This window comes from Mustela putorius, unplaced genomic scaffold (assembly GCF_011764305.1).
Source record: "Mustela putorius furo isolate JIRA1106 unplaced genomic scaffold, ASM1176430v1.1 tig00001158_pilon_pilon_pilon, whole genome shotgun sequence".
Classification (NCBI taxonomy): domain Eukaryota; kingdom Metazoa; phylum Chordata; class Mammalia; order Carnivora; family Mustelidae; genus Mustela; species Mustela putorius.
This window is the reverse complement of record NW_025421600.1, coordinates 15,512-38,085: the sequence shown is the minus strand read 5'-3', so window position 1 is coordinate 38,085 and position 22,574 is coordinate 15,512. Positions and strand designations below refer to the sequence as shown.

General features: G+C 39.0%; 1 protein-coding gene across 2 annotated transcripts; it reads right to left on the bottom strand.

Annotated features, from left to right (window-relative positions):
• On the bottom strand, positions 1–22,062 carry LOC123394033 (rab-3A-interacting protein-like). 2 transcript variants are annotated; one of them, XM_045087490.1, is made up of 4 exons: positions 21,929–22,050; positions 21,071–21,211; positions 1,005–1,280; positions 1–277 (listed from the first exon to the last, which is right to left on the bottom strand). In XM_045087490.1, the coding sequence occupies exons 2-4, from the start codon at positions 21,079–21,081 to the stop codon at positions 16–18; spliced, it is 549 nt and encodes a 182-aa protein (XP_044943425.1). In that variant the 5' UTR covers positions 21,082–21,211; positions 21,929–22,050; the 3' UTR covers positions 1–15. The 2 variants fall into 2 exon arrangements, with proteins under 2 accessions (XP_044943425.1, XP_044943426.1); XM_045087491.1 differs by lacking the exon at positions 21,071–21,211 and having other exon boundaries at positions 21,929–22,062.
• Positions 22,063–22,574: the final 512 nt, after the last annotated feature.

Below are 22,574 nucleotides of genomic sequence, written 5' to 3'. Positions count from 1 at the left end.
AAGCATCTTTTTTGCTTACCCTCTGAGCTTTTGCAAGTTCTTCTTTAATCTTTCATAGCCCTTTTCTCGGACTTCCAAAACAGATGGGCTTCGTAAACGGGACAGACTATCAGTACTCAACCCAAAAATATCATCGCTGCCATCACAAGCCTCTGTTATAGTAGCACCCTGTAAAAACTCCCTCTCTGCATTACAGTTGTCCTTTCTCGTAGTTAATTTAGTTAACCCAGCTGTGACTCCAGAGGTAGAACAAGGCGCTGGATCTGTACCATGGATGCTATAAAGGAAAGTTCAGAAAACATAGGTATATGCTCACACAGAACCGGCATAAACACAAAGGTCTAGAACTGCACTATCCAATGTGATAGCCCCTATATTTAATAATAGCATTAACTTAAAAATTAACTTATAAATTATTAATTAATTAAAAATTAAAATCAGTCAAAGCTAAAGCTAACACATTTCAAGTCTAACCACATGCAGCCACTGGCTATCACATTTTCATCATCACAGAAAATTCTATTTAATAGTCCTACTCTAGAACGGGGTCAGCAAACTAAATGCAGCCTAAATCCAGCCTGCTACCTGTTTTGTAAGGCTCACAAGCCAAGATTTATTTTCACATTCTCAAATGGTTAAAAAAAAATAAAAATAATAATATTTTGTGGCATAAGAAAATGACATGAAACTCAAAATTCAATGTCCATACATGAAGTCTGACTGGAGTTTATTCATTTACGTACTGTCTGTGGCTGCTCTCATACTTTAACAGCAAAGCTGAATAGCTGCAACAGAGACTGTACGGCCAGCAAAGCCTAAAATATTTACCACATGGCCCTTCACATAAGAAGTTTCCTGACCTTTGCTCTTGAATTAATATGTATTGCTCCTCTTCATAGACAAACTTATTCAAATTTTCTAAAATAGTATAACTTAAGGCAAGCAAACCAACTGTCCATTTGTTTAACATCATACTCCAAAATACAGATCTTGAGATTTCCTACCTGATACTAGATATTTCTGCACAGTTTAAACGTCTGGGGGATGAATACACAGGTTGCGTGGGAAGGTCGGAAACATCTAAGGCATTAGCCTGAATTGGGGCAGAGCACAGAGTTGAAGGATGTGGCCGATAGATGACACTTGGTGAGGTAGTCTGCTCCTGATTTCCTGATTCATACACACCAAGAAGGTCTGGAGAAGTAGGTGAAGCAAGGTTTACTTCATGGAAGCCTTCCAAGGGGTCATTAGCCATAGCAAAAGCCTCATCATAAGATAACCTATGTTAAAACAAAAAGCAGGCAGTTATTTTGATAGTGACATTTAAAATTAAATAAGACCCATAAGTTTTAAAACATGTCTAATAATCCACATAAAGTATAAACTTAAAAGAACAAAGAAAAAATACCATAATCATTTAACATTTATTAAGTGACCTCAGAGTATAAATATTACAAAAGGCAAACAATGTGACTTGAAATGAACTTGCAAGTTATAGCAAATGCTGTTAAGCTGAGTAAATTAGTAAGTACAATGAGGAAGAAATAAAAATTTGCTTGATATTTTTAATCAATGTCTATCATATGACATTAGAGTAAGTAAGAGAGGCAGTAAAGATATGTACATGCTTGGAATGAGATACAGACATTACACCATACAGCTGATGCTCAGAACACAGGGCTGAGGCACCAAATCCCCACATAGTTGAAAATCCACTTGTAACTTTTGACTACCCAAAATCTTAACTACTGTTAGCCTCCTGTTGACCAGAAACCTTACCAATACACAGTCAACTAACACGGATTTGATACGTATATGTATTATATACTGTACTCTTAAAATAAACTAGAGAAAATACTAAGAAAAACCATAAGGAAAATATATTTACAGTACTGTATTGTATTTATCCAAAAAAATCAACATGTAAGTGGACCCTGATAATTCAAACTCATGTTGATCAAGGATCAAATGACAATTTCAAATTTAGGTAAGAGGTGCAGAGCTTTTATGTACCTTTCACCCAGATTATGAAACTGTTAACATTTTGGACCATTTGTGAATGGGTTTGCGACATGATGCCCATTACTGCTTAGGATCTCAATATATCTATCTTCAGCACAAGGACATTTTCCTGTCTGACCACAAAACCATCAAAGTCAGGAAATTAATACTGATCAATATGACCATCTAATCAACAGGCCCCAGTCAAATCTCACAGACTGTCTCAATAATGGTCTTATTTAGAAGTCTAGGATCCAATCTGGGATAATGTGCTATCTTTCCCTAAGCCTTAAATTTCTCCTCTGATGGGGTAAGAATGGGTATGACAACATTCTCTCCATTCTCCAGGCTGCTGTAAGGATTAAAAGAGATCAATCAAATAAAGTACTCAGTAGTGTGCTGTGCACTTGGCACCCAGTATGGCCTCAATAAACATTTGTTACTATAGTCAGCCACTAACAATAACATGTACACTTCAATGTTTCCATAAGGAAAAAGTATTTCAAAACTACTCAATTATATCACGAAGGTTACATTAAAATTAAAAAGTATACCCCTCAAATTTTTCACTTGAAGAATGTAAATCTTATAAATCCTTTATTGATTTTCCAGTGTCTACAGAATAAAGTCCAAATTTAACAGCCTGAAAATCAAGTCTTCTATCATCTGAATCCAAACTCTTTCCCCAATTTTTTCCTTCTCAGAATAAAAATGTGCTAATCACTAGTGATACCCTCCCACTCCCAAATTCCCAAACACAGGCCCCAATGTAACTCCTAATTTCTTTATAATACAAAAAATTTCATTCATTAAGCTGCAAAATTCTACTCTTTCATATCCTCAATAAAAAGTGTTTAAAATAAGACAAGTAGAGGGACACCTGGGTGGCTCAGTTAGTTAAGCATCAGCCTTTAGCTCAGGTCATGATCCCAGGGTTCTGGGATGGAGTCAGACATTGGGCTCCTTGCTCAGCGGGGAGCCTGCTTCTCCCTCTACTTGCTTGTGCACACGTGTGCTCTCCCCCAACCCCAACAAATAAATAAATATTTTTTAAAAAATAATAATATAAGACAAGCATTAAACAAAAAGGCTGCAGTAAAGCTGGGAAAGGAGAAGTGACCCAATATTTATATTCTTTCAAAAGTACAATTACAACATGTCACAAACCTTCAAGGTTATATATATATATATATATGGACAATGAAAACTGTATCTATTAAATCTGAAACTGCCGAATTTCAAATCCAATCAATATTTTCTTTGTTGTAGCAAACAGTCTGAGTCCTCAAAATAAAACTAATTCTTGTTTTTTCACCCAAAATAGTCACTTGTTAAATGAAAGATCATATTAACAAGGAACGTAAGGTATTTAATACTCAATTTATTATTTTCATCCAAAAAATATTATTCATTCCTTATTTATAATACAGACAAACATACACCAAACATCTAACCCTGAAAATTTCATTTTCACTTGAATATAGTTTGTTAATCCATTCACTTTCGAGGAAAAAATGGGTTTTCAATAAACTCTGACATTTTATCAGTAACTATCTGATACTTCCTTTCATCCATCCCACATACTTTTAATTCACATCATTACCCTTACAAGTTCACCGAATCATAGAATGTGAAAGCATTTGCATTTCTAGAAATGCAAAATGGTAAAAATCTTATTGAGGAAAATTTGACAATATTGAGGAAAATTTGGCAAAATGACATATTCATTAAACCAACATGCCCATTTTCAGGCCTTTATCCCAAAAAATAAACTAAAATAAGAAAAAACAGATACATGCATAATGCTAGCAACATTAGCAAAAGACCGACTACAATCTTCTTATAGCAAAAGCTGAATGAGCTAATGTACCTCATAATGAAGCATAAAATAACTGTAAAAAGAAATAAATACTATCTTCGTATCACTATGAAGGGATCTTGAGGATATACAGACAAATTAATAAACAAGATAAAGGGGTGTCTGGGTGGCTCAGTGGGTTAAGCCTCTGCCTTCGGCTCAGGTCATGGTCTCAGGGTCCTGGAATCGAGCCCCACATCGGGCTCCCTGCTCAGCGGGGAGTCTGCTTCTCCCTCTTCCTCTACCTGCCTCTCTGCCTACTTGTGATCTCGCTCTGTCAAATAAATAAAATCTTAAAAAAAAAAAAAACAAGATGAATATGCACAGGAAGCTATTTCTATGTACATATATAATTGTAATTGTATATGTATATGACATATAGATGTATTACTATGGATGCAGACTTACATTTTAGAAGTGGAAGGATAAACCAAAAACTAATAGAAACAGGTAATCTATGGGAAGAGGGAGAGAACAGGAGGAGACAGGTATGAAAGCTAGACTTTTTCAAATGGACCTTGCCTTACAGATTTGAATTTGAGCTTGGAACCATGTAAGTGATAAAACAATACTAAATTTTAAAAAAGAATCCCTAAAAATAAAACAAATAAACTTAGCTGTGTATTGAGATAGTAGCTTAACAACATAGAAGAACTACTGCAAGTGGTTTTAAAACATAAAATTGTACACACTTAACAAATATATTCCAAAGACCAAAGAATGTGAAAAAAGCTGTTAACTATTTTCAGTGATCACATTATTAATGTTGCTGTCATAAAACCATTATTTATAATATTAAGGAAATAAGTTATTTTAATGTCATTCCAAATTAAGGATTTTCAGCATATGAGAAGAGATACAAATGTGAAATCAAAGAAGTAAAAATTCTGAAGTTTTAAATATGAATCCATCAGAAAAAAAAATTCTATTAGAACAAAAAAATTCCTAAAATTTATCCACTGAGGTGGTAATAACAACAGTAACCGACTCAGGGGCAATGAGTAAGTACCCCTTGTGCCCAGCATAATACCATTTTGTACGAAAAAAAGAACAACGGCTCCTTAGAGAAATGGCTGATTTCCAGGCCAAGCACAGTAACGTACAAAAAGACCCTGGAACATCCTGTTATACCAGGAAGCAAGAAACTATCAAAGACTACTGGAGTGGTATCAAAAGGATTCTCACTAACCAAAGACAGGACAATCTGAACATCAAAAAGATACTATCTGTAAGGAATCAAAAAAATTATATATATTTTTTAAATCACTGAATTCATGATGTTATTAAAAATAAAAACAAAAGCGGGGCACCTGGGTGGCTCTGCCTTCGGCTCGGGTCATGATCCCAGCATCCTGGGATCATGCCCCATATCGGGCTCTCTGCTCAGCAGTGAGCCTGCTTCCCCCCTCTATGCCTGTCTCTGCCTACTTGTGATCTCTGACTGTCAAATAAATATAAAAAATATATATATAATAAATATCAAATAAATAAATAAAATCTTTAAAAAATAAATAAAAACAAAATCCCCCTGGTCCCCTTTGATGGGTGCTAGGGAGTCAATTCATTATTTTAAAAATTGGTATAATTAAAGAATCAGGTACAAGTAGGAACTAAGGAGAAAGACAAAGCCCTTGGAAGGGCTTTTTGGGCATGTTTGAGGTATGAAAGCCAAGCCTTTATGGAGAATACAAATATGCTATAAACTGAAGTAAAAGTAATGAACGTAAAATACAAGTCTCAGAGGTGGGTTTGAATCCTGCTTCTGTCAAATTATTGGGCCAACATGTGCCTAGGTGTCCTCATCTGGAAATCTGTGCCTGGGCTATTTTGTTTTGTTTAGCAAGAAAGAATGTGTTCAAGCAGGGGCCACCAGGGGGAGAGGGAGTGGGAGAATTCCAAGCAGGCTCCACAATCAGTGTGTTGTGCTGCTACAATCCTCCACACACTCCACAGCAGTGTGTACCCTGCTCAATCTCACAACCCTGAGATCATGATTTGAGCTGAAATCAAGAATCAGGTGCTTAACCAACTGAGCCACCCAGGCGCCACTTATGCTTGGGTTTCCTACCTTTCATGATGAGAATGAAAAGAAACGCACGTAACACTTAGGACAGGACCTCTGGTCACTGCCTCTCCCTACAAGGTTTTCATTCTGTAGGATACATTTAAACTTTGTTTAAATTCAAATCACTTCTGAAAAGATTATTTTAAGGTTAAATTCAGTCCCTTTTTCAAGCATATGCAATTTCCATAAGATGTAACTTAGCTGGTAATGAGCCACCAATCACACTCATCTGAAAATCTTTTGCTCTTTAAAATATATGGAAGCTTTAAGAATTACTTCATATTCAAAGTTTTTATATGAGTAAAATAAGCTGCTATTTTTAAGCAGTGTTATTTTTTGCATCAAGTAATGAGTAATTCAAAAAAACCTAATTTCTTCTGGAGATTATCCCAATTCATAAACTAAACCTGTTAAGGAACACTACCAATGTGTGAAAAAGGTTGACCACATTAAATTCTTATGGGTGAACTACAGCCTATTTGGTTTTATTATTACTGAATTCTAAGCAATAAAGCTGACATTGAATTATAAGGAAAAGTTGACCAAAACAATTTACTTCTGATCACCCGTATGTATTTCATGTTATTTTTTCTTTCTAGAAGTCAGTATTATCATAGCAAAAGCAACAGTCAATGTTTACTGAAAGTTAACTATGTGTCAGATACTGTTGCTAAGAATTTCACATGTATTAACTCATTTAATGAATGCCTAGAGAAATCCTAATAACATGTCATCAAATTCTTTCTAATTAATATGAACTTTCTAACTGAAAATACAAGGCATCTTTAGGATAACTCAAGAAATTAAGATGAATTGCTGGTACAATATTTTCAATTAAAAACTGAAGCACTTGGATAACATTGATACGCATACATAATTTAAATGAAATCAAGAAACTCAATTTATATTAGTCCAAAATTAATAGTCCAAAAGAACAAATAAAATCCATTTTCCCACAAAAAGCACATTCCCCTCATTTGATTTACTTAACAAGTGAGAAACAAAGGATTTACTTCTAAGGGGAAAAATACTTTAAAGCCATAATCTTAATCTTTTCCCATATCAATTTAATATCTGAAAATTAAATAATTTTAATTCAGTATTATTTTACTACAATTCCTCCAAGCACACGCTTCAGAAAGTAAATAATTTCCAACGCAGGAGGTTATATGCATCACAGCAGAACAGAAACAGAAATACCTGAAGAAAAAAGGTAAGGTTTTAGTTTTGACCAGCCTCTAACTTACACACGCAAACTTGGGCAGGACATTAAACTTCTCTGAGCCCAAATGTCTTCATCTGTTTAGTGATGAAATTGGACCCAAAGATCCCGATTTTAAGGTTGTAAGTGTATCTGTATGTGAGAAGGAAGACCAGGTTCTGACAACCAGTATTTGCTACCTCACCAAAAACCTTGTACTCTGGAACTGGACTGATGTCCTAGCTCAATCAGTTACTAACAACTTGACCTCAGAGCTCTAAATCTAAATTTCTCACCTGAAAAAAATGGGGGGGGGTGTTAATAACTGTACTGAACTGATCTCATAAGGTTGTCTGAGCATTAACTCAGACAATACTCATCAAGGGCTTGGTACCATGGCTGCCACTGACCAATTAAAATTCATTATTACTAATTATAATGATCTTTAAGGTATCTTCTGACTAATACTTGCCAAATATTCTGTCACACTATCTCAGCACAAACATCATCTTCATCAAAGAGAAAAAAACGATGGTTGTTTGGTTTAAAAATATTGTTAAAATTACAAGTGTATTGTTGTAAATGTTCCTCAACAAAGCAAACACTTATACTGTGCACCCACATCCTGTATTTAACAGACATAGATGTTTACATATGTATTATTTTCCTCTTTCAATTTATTAACAGACTGCTGGAGGATGGAAAGCAGGGAGGAAGGTCCAGATGCTTTTATTAATTCCCAAATGACTTCTTAATTTAGCATGAATTTTGGAAGAAACAGCTTCTGTCATTAAAAATTAGGTTGCTATTTCAATAGTGTATAACGAATTAAAGTGTTACAAATCCCAACAATTCACTTCCTTAAAAACCACTAACATTTAAAATATATTTATTAAATACATTTTACCCATATACAATATTAGTGCATTTAATAAAATTTTTTATCAATTGTGTTTATTCTATTTAGAAAGGAAGAATGATTGCCAGCTTACATCTCCTCAGGGCAAATCCTGGCAACAAGTTCTAAGAATGGCACTATGAAAATGGACTGAAGAGACAGCGCACAGCCACTAAATGGTTACTGTGGGGGTTGTGGGGAGAAGTGTGGGAGGAAGGAAATGTTTCAAGGAGAGGAAAATATAAGTTATTTTAGATGCTGAGTAGGAATCCAATAGGTGGACAAGGCAGGGCAATAAAACAGGACAGTCAGGGAAAAATGACACTAAAGAAACAACGAAAGAGAGAGTGACAGAAAATCAGGCTGGAAAAGCAAGTATGTGATAGATTAAAAGCTTCGTTTAACATGGAAAATGCTGCTTGTAGTTTATCCTGAGGAGATGGTCAGATCTACACTTTAGCAAGTACAGATACACTGTACTGCAGTCATTAGAAAAAAAAATGACTCCTAAGGCCATAAGGACTTTAGAGAAAAGAGACTAGAGGCAGTTGGTTAAGAGGTTATTGCAACAGGCTAGCCAAGAGGTTACAAGGGTCTGATGTTTGTTTGTTTGCATACTATGTTACATTAGTCACCATACCGTCCTTCATTAGTTTCTGATGTAGTGTTCCATGATTCATTATCTGTGTATAACACCCAGGGCTCACTGTCAAGGCCATACCTCCAAGACTGGAAAGGATGAAGATGCATATATACATGCATACATACATACACACACATGAAAAACATTCTAATAGTGTCACATATTTATACATACATACACATACATTCTGTACACATGACATACACATATACACATAGTATACATTTCATTATTCTAATTATTCCTCACAGTATCCCTTTGAACTGGGATTCTTTTTTTAACAGAAAAAGAAATAGGCTCAGAGAATAATTAATTTTGTCAAAGTCAAATGGTCAATAAATAACAGTGAGGATTCAAACCCTGGTATGATTCTGCCACCTGATTCCACTACATCCAAGAATCACTTCAGAAGGAAAACTGACTGGGGGGACGAGGCAGGATTCAGAGAAAGGGTAGGTCAAGACAGAGACTCTCTAAGAGGTCTCACTCAACGAACCATGAGTGAGTGAGCGAGCATTCTGAACAGAGTACTGTTCACTCTCTGAACCCTCGTCTTACTTCCAGGAAGGCAAAACTAACGTTTCTCTAACACACAGCTACTGAAATGAGCATTCACTATTGCCTTGAGTTCTAGTCTATTTTCCTATATTTTCTTTGCTATCATCATTTCTTCCTCCATTTAGCTGCTGTGTGGGATTTAAAATACTTATTCAGCTCTTATAGAACTTGGGGATCGGCATGTAAGTAGAAATAAACAGAAGCTTGATTTTATTATTGTAGTCTTACTGTTATGTGAAAAATATGGCTATTTCATACCAAGGAATTACTATTAATTTTTTAAAGTGTGTAACCATATTATAGCCAACTGCCCTTCATTGTTTAAAAAAAATACTGAGATATTCACAGATGAAAGTATACAATGCCTGAATTCGCTCAAAATAATACAAGAAGGGGAGAAGTAGATGTAGCAGGACTGACCCTTCTTGCTGACTCCTGGGCTAAATGATAGGAACTCTGAGGTTCACTATGATTTTGCATCTACTGATTTTACTTGAAATTCTCCACAATTAGACAGCTTTCAAATTTATTCAAATACAATATAAATAAGGGGAAAGATATTAATCATTTTTTCATTAACATTCACTAAACATTTTGATATTAACAAAAAAGATCACATTTATATTTTAAGAAGCGTCCTATGTTGGTAAGCATAAATTTAATTAATAACCAAAGGGAAAAATTAGTCAGATGGTCAATCAAGCTACACAATCTTTCCACTCTTATTAAAACTGAGCACAAATTAAGTTGCATTTACCAATTCTACAGGATGCAAATATGTTTTAGAGATGCTAGTTTTTGCAGATTCTTTAAGGATTTTCAGAAAATACTCAGAACTTAACTGGCTTACTAATACTGTATTTGACTACAAATCCTTAGAAAAGAAATATAAAAAACATTTTCCAATAGTTTTCTTAATAGCAGAAGACTCCTTATTTTGCATAAGAATGTACGTCAACACTCAACAGGCACTGAGGTGTATATTCTTTGGCTAAATAAACAGTAAGAGTCTTTAGAGAGAGAATAAATAACAAAGCAGAAAGAGTACAGAGAGTGATTCCAGGCTACCTTTGTTTCAAAAATACAGATACAACAGTAAGCACCTTGGGAGAATATCAAGACTAGAGAAACTGAGTTTTTAAAATGTTTGGGGATCCTGAGCATTTTATCAAAGTAGTTTCAGAAAACCTTCCTTCTAGCTCAGTCATTAACTAGCTGTGCAAACTTGCACATGTTACTTAATTTCTCTGGACCTCAGTTTCAGCGTCTATAATGGGTGGTATTACCCCTCATGCCTGTATCTGACAAAATCAAATGGCTTAACAGTCAATGTAAAAATGTTGCATAGATTGCAAAGCACAATACAAACGTGTGCTATCTGTAAAAATCTAAGGGGTCTTATAACCAGAAGGGATCCTTATTTATCTGATATAAAAAGGAAAACAGGGTTGTTGTTTTTTTCCTGAGGTGTAGAGTTCAAATACAATTCTCTTCCTAAAAGGAAATTAATACACTTTGACTTATTGTTTTTTTTTAACTGTTTTGGATGATTTTTTATATCTGATCCTGATCTGTCCAACCTAGGCGCTCCCAACAAATACTTAATAACATTATCCAAACCCATCATATTACAATTCACTTATTTAATTAATTCTAAGCTATCATCTATATGTTCTTTAAAGCTTCTTTTTTTTTTTAAGATTTTATTTATTTATTTGACAGAGATCACAAGCAGACAGAGAGGCAGGCAGAGAGAGAGGGGAGGAAGCAGGCTCCCCACTGAGCAGAGAGCCCAACGTGGGGCTCGATCCCAGGACCCTGGGATCATAACCTGAGCTGAAGGCAGTGGCTTAACCCACTGAGCCACCCAGGTGCCCCTCTTTTAAGCTTCTAAAGTAATCTCATTCTTGCATAGTTTCTTTATACCAGATTGTCAATCCATATACGTAGAATTCTATCAACTTCCATTATAATTACATTTACAACCCTGTTCTTAACAACAAGAAACAAATCCCCACAAACTTGAACAACTTCAAAATTTTCCATTCTCTTCCTCTGATTTAAGTAATCTCAGCTAATGGCTACAGCTTTCTCATTTTCTGCTGCCAATATTCTAAGGTAAATCAAGATTACTTTTTCACTTTTTCCTAACCATGAATAGGTAGAATTTAAGCTTATAAAACTATCTCATTTAGTTGTAAGTTGAAAGGGAAAGCAGAAGAGAAAAACAAAGATAGCAAGTTAATGCTAGCTGCTGAAAGAATATCCTTCCCTTTCTTTCCTTAGTCCCCACAGCTCTTACTCAGAACACATTTCCATTACTGCTGCCAGATCAATTTCAATATATCTTAATATTCTTCCACTGACACCCATCACTACACAGCCCAGTACCTATGGGTTCCAGACCCAGTGCTAAAGCTATAAAATGGCGGGTAGGATGACTTATGCCCTGCCTTCAAAGCACGTGTAAATTAGAGAAAGAGAACACACTGTGAAGATTTACAAGGCAATACAAATACCAAAACTAATGAATACCAAAAGAGAGGCATGTACTCAGTACTCTAGAAGCATAAAAGAGAAAACACACATGCATATATACACACATACACACACACACGCACACACAACTACTAGCTGGCAAAGCTAGGGAGAACAGTAGAGAAAGGGAGGAATTAGCGAGCAAGGAGTTTTCAAAGGCTCAGATATTTTATTTTTTAAATACCCAAGTGTGCTTAAGTAATTAATTTAGTAACAATTTACTGTTCTTTAATGAACTACATCTTAACCAAAACTCTAAGACAAAGCTTTACACTTGAAAAAGTGTACTCCCTCAGAATATCCCAGAAGTTCTCCCTCATTTCCTCAACACGCAGTATCTCTACCAACGACTCAATCCTTCCTCCCCACTCTCCAACTATTCTAACGCTTTGTCTTATTTGGCATGCATTAAAACTACAACACATATGTGACATATACGTTCTAAATTTTGATAACCTTGGGGCGCCTGGGTGGCTCAGTGGTTAAGCCTCTGCCTTTGGCTCAGGTCATGATCTCAGGGTCCTGGGATTGAGCCCCGCATTGGGCTCTCTGCTCAGCAAGAAGCCTGCTTACCCCCTGTCTCTGCCTACTTGTGATCTCTCTGTCAAATAAGTAAATAAAATCATTAAAAATAAATAAATAAAAATAATAAATAAATAAATTTTAAGAACCTTATAAAAGATACGGGAATGATTATAAGGCCTTCTAGACTCCATGAATACTTTCCTTCAACCACTATCCCCCCCACTGTGACTTGCAGAGTAGATGCTCAATGAATATTTGATTTGAAAATCTCTGGTGACACATAAAGAATTACTTATTATATTAAGTATCTCATAAAAGCTTAATTAAAAACAATTCAGCATTACAATCTACACATGAAGCAGTAGAGTGTAGTGGCAAAGAGCACAAACATTAAAAACTAACTGCCTTTTCTAATCTAGTCGTGTTGCTTAATTTGCTGTGAGATTTTAAAGCAAGCTGCATAACCTTCCAGTGTCTTAATGTTCTCAACTATAAAATGGGATAAAGCATTAGCTAACTCCTAAATCACTGTCAGAGTATATGACTTCAGATAGTGCTTAGAGCAGAACCTGCCACGTGGTAAGCTATAAGCTCAAAAGTAGGAGTAGCAGTACTGGTATCACCATCACCAGAAAACCTGGATACTTTTTACCCAGAAATACAAATGACAAGAACACCTTTGTTCTGCAGTCACCTTTTAATTACAATGTTTTTCTACAGAAGGTGTAGAAGCAATGGAGAGAGCAAGGATGTGAGGAGTTCCATTTTGGGCAGCCTACTCAGTTTTCAATCCCGGCTTGGCTCTGCCATTAATCATCTATATGACCACTGACAACTAAGTAACCAGAAGCAAGGTATTTTACCTCTCTGAATCTCAATTTCCTGATCTATAGATGTGGTAATACTGCTTATATCCCAGCAAGTCCTGAGGACCAAAAGAATCAAAGTACCTAGAGCAACAAAGTATAGACCAGTTACCAAGCTAGTATTTGTTCCTTTCCCCCAACTGAATATCTCATTTAATTCTCATCCCACCATTATGATTTTCATATTAGTTTGAACCATGTTAAAAACAGCTGAAAACTGGCAGTCACATGGTTTGACCTAATACTCTATCCACTTACAAATGGAGAAAATAAGCTCTGAGAGGTTCAACGATTTACTGAAGGTCACATGCACAGTAAGTAACAGAGCTAAAACTTTAAAACCGATTAATAATTTTTCATACTGCTAGGTAACTAATTGGTTCAGTCAGTCCTGCTCAGGAAAGAAAATAAAAGGTGCACTAACTACAATCATACATGCAAACTGTCACCTCCAAGTTTTTGCTCCACCATATAAAGAATTGATTGGGACGGGCCTAGATTTCTAAGAAAACTTCCATTGTAAAAATTAATTGTGGAATGTCTGTGTATGTGTTGTGGGGAATTGAGGGTTTAGAGAAAATTCAAGGAAAAAGTATTAAAGGAAGCATATGCACAACTATACTAATTCAAAAAGTAAAAGTGTATCTAATTAGAAAACCCACAAGTGGCCAAACACCAACTATCCATCCTAGGAAAAGGTGTGAGGTATTCAATACCACAGTTGGATTGTTTGCCAAACACAAAGGAGGAGTTATATTAAAGTATCCACTTTGGGTCAGGAGTCAAGATGGCGGAGAAGTAGCAAGCTGAGACTGCTTCAGCTAGCCGGAGATCAGCTAGATAGCTTATCTAAAGATTGCAAACACCTGAAAATCCATCGGCAGATTGAGGAGAAGAAGAACAGCAATTCTGGAAACAGAAAAACAACCACTTTCTGAAAGGTAGGACCGGCGGAGAAGTGAATCCAAAGCGACGGGAAGATAGACCCCGGGGGGAGGGGCCGGCTCCCGGCAAGCGGCGGAGCAACCGCGCACAAAATCAGGACTTTTAAAAGTCTGTTCCGCTGAGGGACATCGCTCCAGAGGCTAAACCGGGGCGAAGCCCACGCGGGGTCAGCGGGGCCTCAGGTCCCGCAGGGTCACAGAAGGATCGGGGGTGTCTGCGTGTCACAGAGCTTGCGGGTATTGGAACGGGAAAGCCGGCTACAGAGACAGAGCCGACAGTAAGCTCACAGCTCGGTGTTACCTTGAACCGGTCGCAGGCTCGGTGAGCTCGGAGCGCGGCCGGAGGTCAGGCAGACGGGAGTAACTGGGCGCTGTTCTCTGAGGGCGCACTGAGGAGTGGGGCCCTGGGCTCTCGGCTCCTCCGGGCCGGAGACCAGGAGGCCGCCATTTGTATTCCCGTCCTCTGGAACTCTACGGAAAGCGCTCAGGGAACAAAAGCTCCTGAAAGCAAACCCAAGCGGATTACTCACCCCGGCCCCGGGTAAGGGCGGTGTAATTCCGCCTGGGGCAAAGACACTTGAGAATCACTACAACAGGCCCCTCCCCCAGAAGATCAACAAGAAATCCAGCCGAGACCAAGTTCACCTACCAAGGAGTGCGGTTTCAATACCAAGGAGAGCAGCAGAATTCCAGAGGAGGAGAAAGCCAAGCACAGAACTCATGGCTTTTTTCCTGTGATTTTTTTTTTAGTCTTGCAGTTAATTTAATTTTTTCTTTTTCATTTTTTTTTTCTTTTTTCTTTTTTTCTCGCCTTCGGGTAAAATTTTTTTTTAACTGTTACCTTTTTCTTTTTTAACGATTTTTTACTAGTTTATCTAATATATATATATATATATATATATATATTTACATTTTTCTTAGGTGTTTTCTTTTTTTTTTTTTTTAAAAATTCTTTTCTTTTCTTTTTTTTTCTTTTTCTTTTCTTTTTGTTTTTTTTTTTTTTTTCTTCCTTTTTGAACCTCTTTTTTTCCCCTTTCCCCCCACTCACGATTTTGGATCTCTTCTAATTTGGTTAAAGCATATTTTCCTGGGGTTGTTGCCACCCTTTTAGTATTTTACTTGCCCCTTCATTTACTCTTATCTGGACAAAATGACAAGACGTAAAAATTCAACACAAAAAAAAGAACAAGAGGCAGTACCGAAGGCTAGGGACCTAATCAATACAGACATCGGTAATATGTCAGATCTAGAGTTCAGAATGACAATTCTCAAGGTTCTAGCCGGGCTCGAAAAAGGCATGGAAGATATTAGAGAAACCCTCTCGAGAGATATAAAAAGCCCTTTCTGGAGAAATAAAAGAACTAAAATCTAACCAAGGTGAAATCAAAAAAGCTATTAATGAGGTGCAATCAAAAATGGAGGCTCTAACTGCTAGGATAAATGAGGCAGAAGAAAGAAAGAATTAGTGATATAGAAGACCAAATGACAGAGAATAAAGAAGCTGAGCAAAAGAGGGACAAACAGCTACTGGACCACGAGGGGAGAATTCGAGAGATAAGTGACACCATAAGACGAAACAACATTAGAATAATTGGGATTCCAGAAGAAGAAGAAAGTGAGAGGGGAGCAGAAGGGTATACTGGAGAGAATTATTGGGGAGAATTTCCCCAATATGGCAAAGGGAACGAGCATCAAAATTCAGGAGGTTCAGAGAATGCCCCTCAAAATCAATAAGAATAGGCCCACACCCCGTCACCTAATAGTAAAATTTACAAGTCTCAACGACAAAGAGAAAATCCTGAAAGCAGCCCGGGAAAAGAAGTCTGTAACATACAATGGTAAAAATATTAGATTGGCAGCTGACTTGTCCACAGAGACCTGGCAGGCCAGAAAGAGCTGGCATGATATTTTCAGAGCACTAAACGAGAAAAACATGGAGCCAAGAATACTATATCCAGCTAGGCTATCATTGAAAATAGAAGGAGAGATTAAAAGCTTCCAGGACAAACAACAACTGAAAGAATTTGCAAATACCAAACCAGCTCTACAGGAAATATTGAAAGGGATCCTCTAAGCAAAGAGAGAGCCTACAAGTGGTAGATCAGAAAGGAACAGAGACCATATACAGTAACAGTCACCTTACAGGCAATACAATGGCACTAAATTCATATCTCTCAATAGTTACCCTGAATGTGAATGGGCTAAATGCCCCTGTCAAAAGACACAGGGTATCAGAATGGATAAAAAAACAAAACCCCATCTATATGTTGCCTCCAAGAAACTCATTTTAAGCCCGAAGACACCTCCAGATTTAAAGTGAGGGGGTGGAAAAGAATTTACCATGCCAATGGACATCAGAAGAAAGCAGGAGTGGCAATCCTTATATCAGATCAATTAGATTTTAAGCCAAAGACTATAATAAGAGATGAGGAAGGACACTATATCATACTCAAAGGGTCTGTCCAACAAGAAGATTTAACAATTTTAAATATCTATGCCCCCAATGTGGGAGCAGCCAACTATATAAACCAATTAATAACAAAATCAAAGAAACACATCAACAATAATACAATGATAGTAGGGGACTTTAACACTCCCCTCACTGAAATGGACAGGTCATCCAAGCAAAAGATCAGCAAGGAAATAAAGGCCTTAAATGACACACTGGACCAGATGGACATCACAGATATATTCAGAATATTTCATCCCAAAGCAACAGAATACACATTCTTCTCTAGTGCACATGGAACATTCTCCAGAATAGATCACATCCTCGGTCCTAAATCAGGACTCAACCGGTATCAAAAGATTGGGATCATTCCCTGCATATTTTCAGACCACAATGCTCTAAAGCTAGAACTCAACCACAAAAGGAAGTTTGGAAAGAACCCAAATACATGGAGACTAAACAGTATCCTTCTAAAGAATGAATGGGTCAACCGGGAAATTAAAGAAGAATTGAAAAAAATCATGGAAACAAATGATAATGAAAATACAACGGTTCAAAATCTGTGGGACACAACAAAGGCAGTCCTGAGAGGAAAATATATAGCGGTACAAGCCTTTCTCAAGAAACAAGAAAGGTCTCAGGTACACAACCTAACCCTACACCTAAAGGAGCTGGAGAAAGAACAAGAAAGAAACCCTAAGCCCAGCAGGAGAAGAGAAATCATAAAGATCAGAGCAGAAATCAATGAAATAGAAACCAAAAAAACAATAGAACAAATCAACGAAACTAGGAGCTGGTTCTTTGAAAGAATTAATAAAATTGATAAACCCCTGGCCCGACTTATCAAAAAGAAAAGAGAAAGGACCCAAATAAATAAAATCATGAATGAAAGAGGAGAGATCACAACTAACACCAAAGAAATACAAACTATTATAAGAACATACTATGAGCAACTCTACGGCAATAAATTTGATAATCTGGAAGAAATGGATGCATTCCTAGAAACATATAAACTACCACAACTGAACCAGGAAGAAATAGAAAGCCTGAACAGACCCATAACCAGTAAGGAGATTGAAACAGTCATTAAAAATCTCCAAACAAACAAAAGCCCAGGGCCAGACGGCTTCCCGGGGGAATTCTACCAAACATTTAAAGAAGAACTAATTCCTATTCTCCTGAAACTGTTCCAAAAAATAGAAATGGAAGGAAAACTTCCAAACTCATTTTATGAGGCCAGCATCACCTTGATCCCAAAACCAGACAAGGATCCCACCAAAAAGAGAGCTATAGACCGATATCCTTGATGAACACAGATGCGAAAATACTCAACAAAATACTAGCCAATAGGATTCAACAGTACATTAAAAAGATTATTCACCACGACCAAGTGGGATTTATTCCAGGGCTGCAAGGTTGGTTCAACATCCGCAAATCAGTCAATGTGATACAACACATCAATAAAAAGAAAGAACAAGAACCATATGATACTCTCAATAGATGCTGAAAAAGCATTTGACAAAGTACAAACATCCCTTCCTGATCAAAACTCTTCAAAGTGTAGGGATAGAGGGCACATACCTCAATATCATCAAAGCCATCTATGAAAAACCCACCGCAAATATCATTCTCAATGGAGAAAAAACTGAAAGCTTTTCCGCTAAGGTCAGGAACACGGCAGGGATGTCCATTATCACCACTGCTATTCAACATCGTACTAGAGGTCCTAGCCTCAGCAATCAGACAACAAAAGGAAATTAAAGGCATCCAAATCGGCAAAGAAGAAGTCAAATTATCACTCTTCGCAGATGATATGATACTATATGTGGAAAACCCAAAAGACTCCACTCCAAAACTGCTAGAACTTATACAGGAATTCAGTAAAGTGTCAGGATATAAAATCAATGCACAGAAATCAGTTGCATTTCTCTACACCAACAGCAAGACAGAAGAAAGAGATATTAAGGAGTCAATCCCATTTACAATTGCATCAAAAACCATAAGATACCTAGGAATAAACCTAACCAAAGAGACACAGAATCTATACTCAGAAAACTATAAAGTACTCATGAAAGAAATTGAGGAAGACACAAAGAAATGGAAAAATGTTCCATGCTCCTGGATTGGAAGAATAAATATTGTGAAAATGTCTATGCTACCTAAAGCAATCTACACATTTAATGCAATTCCTATCAAAGTACCATCCATCTTTTTCAAAGAAATGGAACAAATAATTCTAAAATTTATATGGAACCAGAAAAGACCTCGAATAGCCAAAGGGATATTGAAAAAAGAAAGCCAACGTTGGTGGCATCACAATTCCGGACTTCAAGCTCTATTACAAAGCTGTCATCATCAAGACAGCATGGTACTGGCACAAAAACAGACACATAGATCAATGGAACAGAATAGAGAGCCCAGAAATAGACCCTCAAATCTATGGTCATCTAATCTTCGACAAAGCAGGAAAGAATGTCCAATGGAAAAAAGACACAGCCTTTTCAATAAATGGTGCTGGGAAAAAATTGGACAGCCACATGCAGAAAAAAATGAAATTGGACCATTTCCTTACACCACACACAAAAAATAGACTCAAAATGGATGAAGGACCTCAATGTACGAAAGGAATCCATCAAAATCCTTGAGGAGAACACGGGCAGCAACCTCTTCTTCGACCTCTGCCGCAGCAAACATCTTCCTAGGAACAACGCAAAAGGCAAGGGAAGCAAGGGAAAAAATGAACTACTGGGATTTCATCAAGATCAAAAGCTTTTGCACAGCAAAGGAAAACAGTTAACAAAATCAAAAGACAACTGACAGAATGGGAGAAGATATTTGCAAAACGACATATCAGATAAAGGACTAGTGTCCAGAATCTATAAAGAACTTAGCAAACTCAACATCCAAAGAACAAATAATCCAATCAAGAAATGGGCAGAGGACATGAACAGACATTTCTGCAAAGAAGACATCCAGATGGCCAACACAGACACATGAAAAAGTGCTCCATATCACTCGGCATCAGGGAAATACAAATCAAAACCACAATGAGATATCACCTCACACCAGTCAGAATGGCTAAAATCAACAAGTCAGGAAATGACAGATGCTGGCGAGGATGCGGAGGATGCGGAGAAAGGGGAACCCTCCTACACTGTTGGTGGGAATGCAAGCTGGTGCAGCCACTCTGGAAAACAGCATGGAGGTTCCTCAAAATGTTGAAAATAGAACTGCCCTATGACCCAGCAATTGCACTATTGGGTATTTACCCTAAAGATACAAATGTAGTGATCCAAAGGGACACATGCACCCGAATGTTTATAGCAGCAATGTCCACAATAGCCAAACTATGGAAAGAACCTAGATGTCCATCAACAGATGAATGGATCAAGAAGATGTGGTATATATACACAATGGAATACTATGCAGCCATCAAAAGAAATGAAATCTTGCCATTTGCAACAACATGGATGGAACTAGAGCGTATCATGCTTAGCGAAATAAGTCAAGCAGAGAAAGACAACTATCATATGATCTCCCTGATATGAGGAAGTGGTGATGCAACATGGAGGCTTAAGTGGGTAGAAGAATAAATGAAACAAGATGGGATTGGGAGGGAGACAAACCATAAGTGACTCTTAATCTCACAAAACAAACTGAGGGTTGCCGGGGGGAGGGGGTTTGGGAGAAGGGGGTGGGATTATGGACATTGGGGAGGGTATGTGATTTGGTGTGTGCTGTGAAGTGTGTAAACCTGGTGATTCACAGACCTGTACCCCTGGGGATAAAAATATATGTTTATAAAAAATTAAAAAAAAAAAAATGTAAAAATAAAAAAAAAAAAAAAAAAAAGTATCCACTTTGGTTAATAAATGTATAGACTAATATATTATATATATGTGTGTGTATAAATATATATATACATTATATACATATTTATATATATATAGTGTAAGAAATACACTATTGTAGTAAAATTGTAAAACTGTTTAACTTCTTTAAACTCCACAAGGGTTTTAGCATTAGGTCACATAAGCCACAGTTGGGATTCAGTGTCTATCCAAACATGAAAAGTTCCATCAAAATGCGCAGGACTAGTAAATAAATGACAAATATTAACAGAGCAAGGCCCCATAAAACTGGTGGAATATTTAACAGTATCAAATATTTACTGTGATCGGTCTACTAATCTATTCTGCCTCTTTTCTCCTTGATTTGTCATTCACCGTTTTAAAGAAACCGTGAAAATAATAAGGAACAAAATAATGAGGATAACGAACAGAACTGGGTCTTTCAATCGATTTACAATAGAACAGTTTTGTTTTAATCCGCTTATCGGTCTTCTCCAATTATGTAATCATTCCACGGCAAAAGATTACACGGCTTTTTTCCCCACACTGAAAGGAGTTGGGAGGGGGAAACAGGAGTGTGGAACAGGTAGCCGCGGAATATGCTGTATTTCGGCGAAACTAAATTGCTTCTCAGGGATCAGTATTAACTCAGCATTAATTTTCCAGACCTTACCCTTTAGCCATTACAGATTTGTTTTCTTAATCCCATAACAACTGGCAACTCTTCACGTGCTGCAGATTCCACCTAACATCATCACTTCTAGAGTCCATTAGAGCAGGCTGGTCCCCGGGCAGTCGCAGAGAGTTGTCAACGCTGGAAGGGCAGTGTAATTACAATTACGTCGGTGCAGCCCGTCTCAATTCCCCGAAACAAAAGTCAGGCTGAAATGCGCTGCCGCCTAAGGCGCGACTCCCGGCGCTTGCTCTGGCCCCCCAAGTTTCGCCGAAACCTGCCAAGGGTGACCTCTACGTCTCGGCCCGGAGCCTCGCGTGTCCTTTACTAAGACTCCAGGTCCAAGTCTACTGCTTCGCCCCACTCCAGGTCCCGCGCAGCGCCGGGCTCCACACTTGTTCGGGAACTCTCTTACAACCAACACCCCCACCCCGCGCCACCCCGCGGCCGCGGACCCCCGGCAGCCAGCCGCGCGCGCCCCGCCGACAGGTAACCGGGATTCGGGTTCACAGCCGCGGGCGCTCGGGACCGCGCAGTTAATGAGTAACGCGCCCGCGTCCGGGGGGGCGGGGGAGGAGCCGCCGCCGCCGCCGCCCGACGCCACAGCGGCCCCAGACACCCCCAGACACCCCGAGGCGCGGAGCCCTCCCGCCGGGGGTCCTAAAGCCCGCGTGCCGAGCCGGGGGAGCGCGCTTGCCGGGCTAGGAGCTGCTGGGCCGGGTCCCCGCGCGCTGCGCCGGCACTGCACCTGCCACGGCTGCCCCTCCAGGCCGGCTCGCGGGAGGGAGGCGGGCGCGCGGGCACCGAGGGGGGCGGTGCTCCGCGCCTGGGGCCTCTCCCTCCCGCGGCTGCACTCACCTGACGAAATCACCGCGGTCACTGTCCGCGCTCAGGGGCGCTCTCAGCGCTGTACGGAGCGCGCCCGAAAACAGGGAGAAGAAGAAGAGGACGGCTGGCCGACGCCGCTACACTCAGTCGCGGTGGGCGCACTGCGCTGGGAGCCGCCGAGGGAGCGCGGGACTGCGCCTGCGCTGGGAGCGCGGCCGGGAGCCGGGAGCGGCTGGGCCCGATGGAGAGAAAGGCGGGGCCGGGGGGGGGGGGGGGGGGGGGGCTGGCGTGGGGCTGGCGTGGGGCAGGCGTGGGGTGGGAGGAGCCGACGCGCTCCCGCGCCCCCTGGCGTCAGGCGGGACTCTTCGCAGGTGCCTGGGCGCGTGCCCCAGGTGCTTCCGCGGGCGGTTGCCCTGGAAACGAGCGCTCGCCTAGCCGGAAGGTGTTTCCCTGGGCTGTATGGGCGGCCTCGAGTTGACTTCGTGTTGGACTGTCCAGGAGTCGGAAAATGAACCTTCGATGTGAGTTGAGGACTGCTAGAACCAACCTGAAACTTGGCGTCCATATATGTATATATAACTTACTTACGACGTGTGTGTGTGTGTGTGTGTGTGTATGCGTGTGCGTGTGCGCGTGTGCGCGCGCCTGGGAATGGGGGCCGAGGAAGCCTGATAGA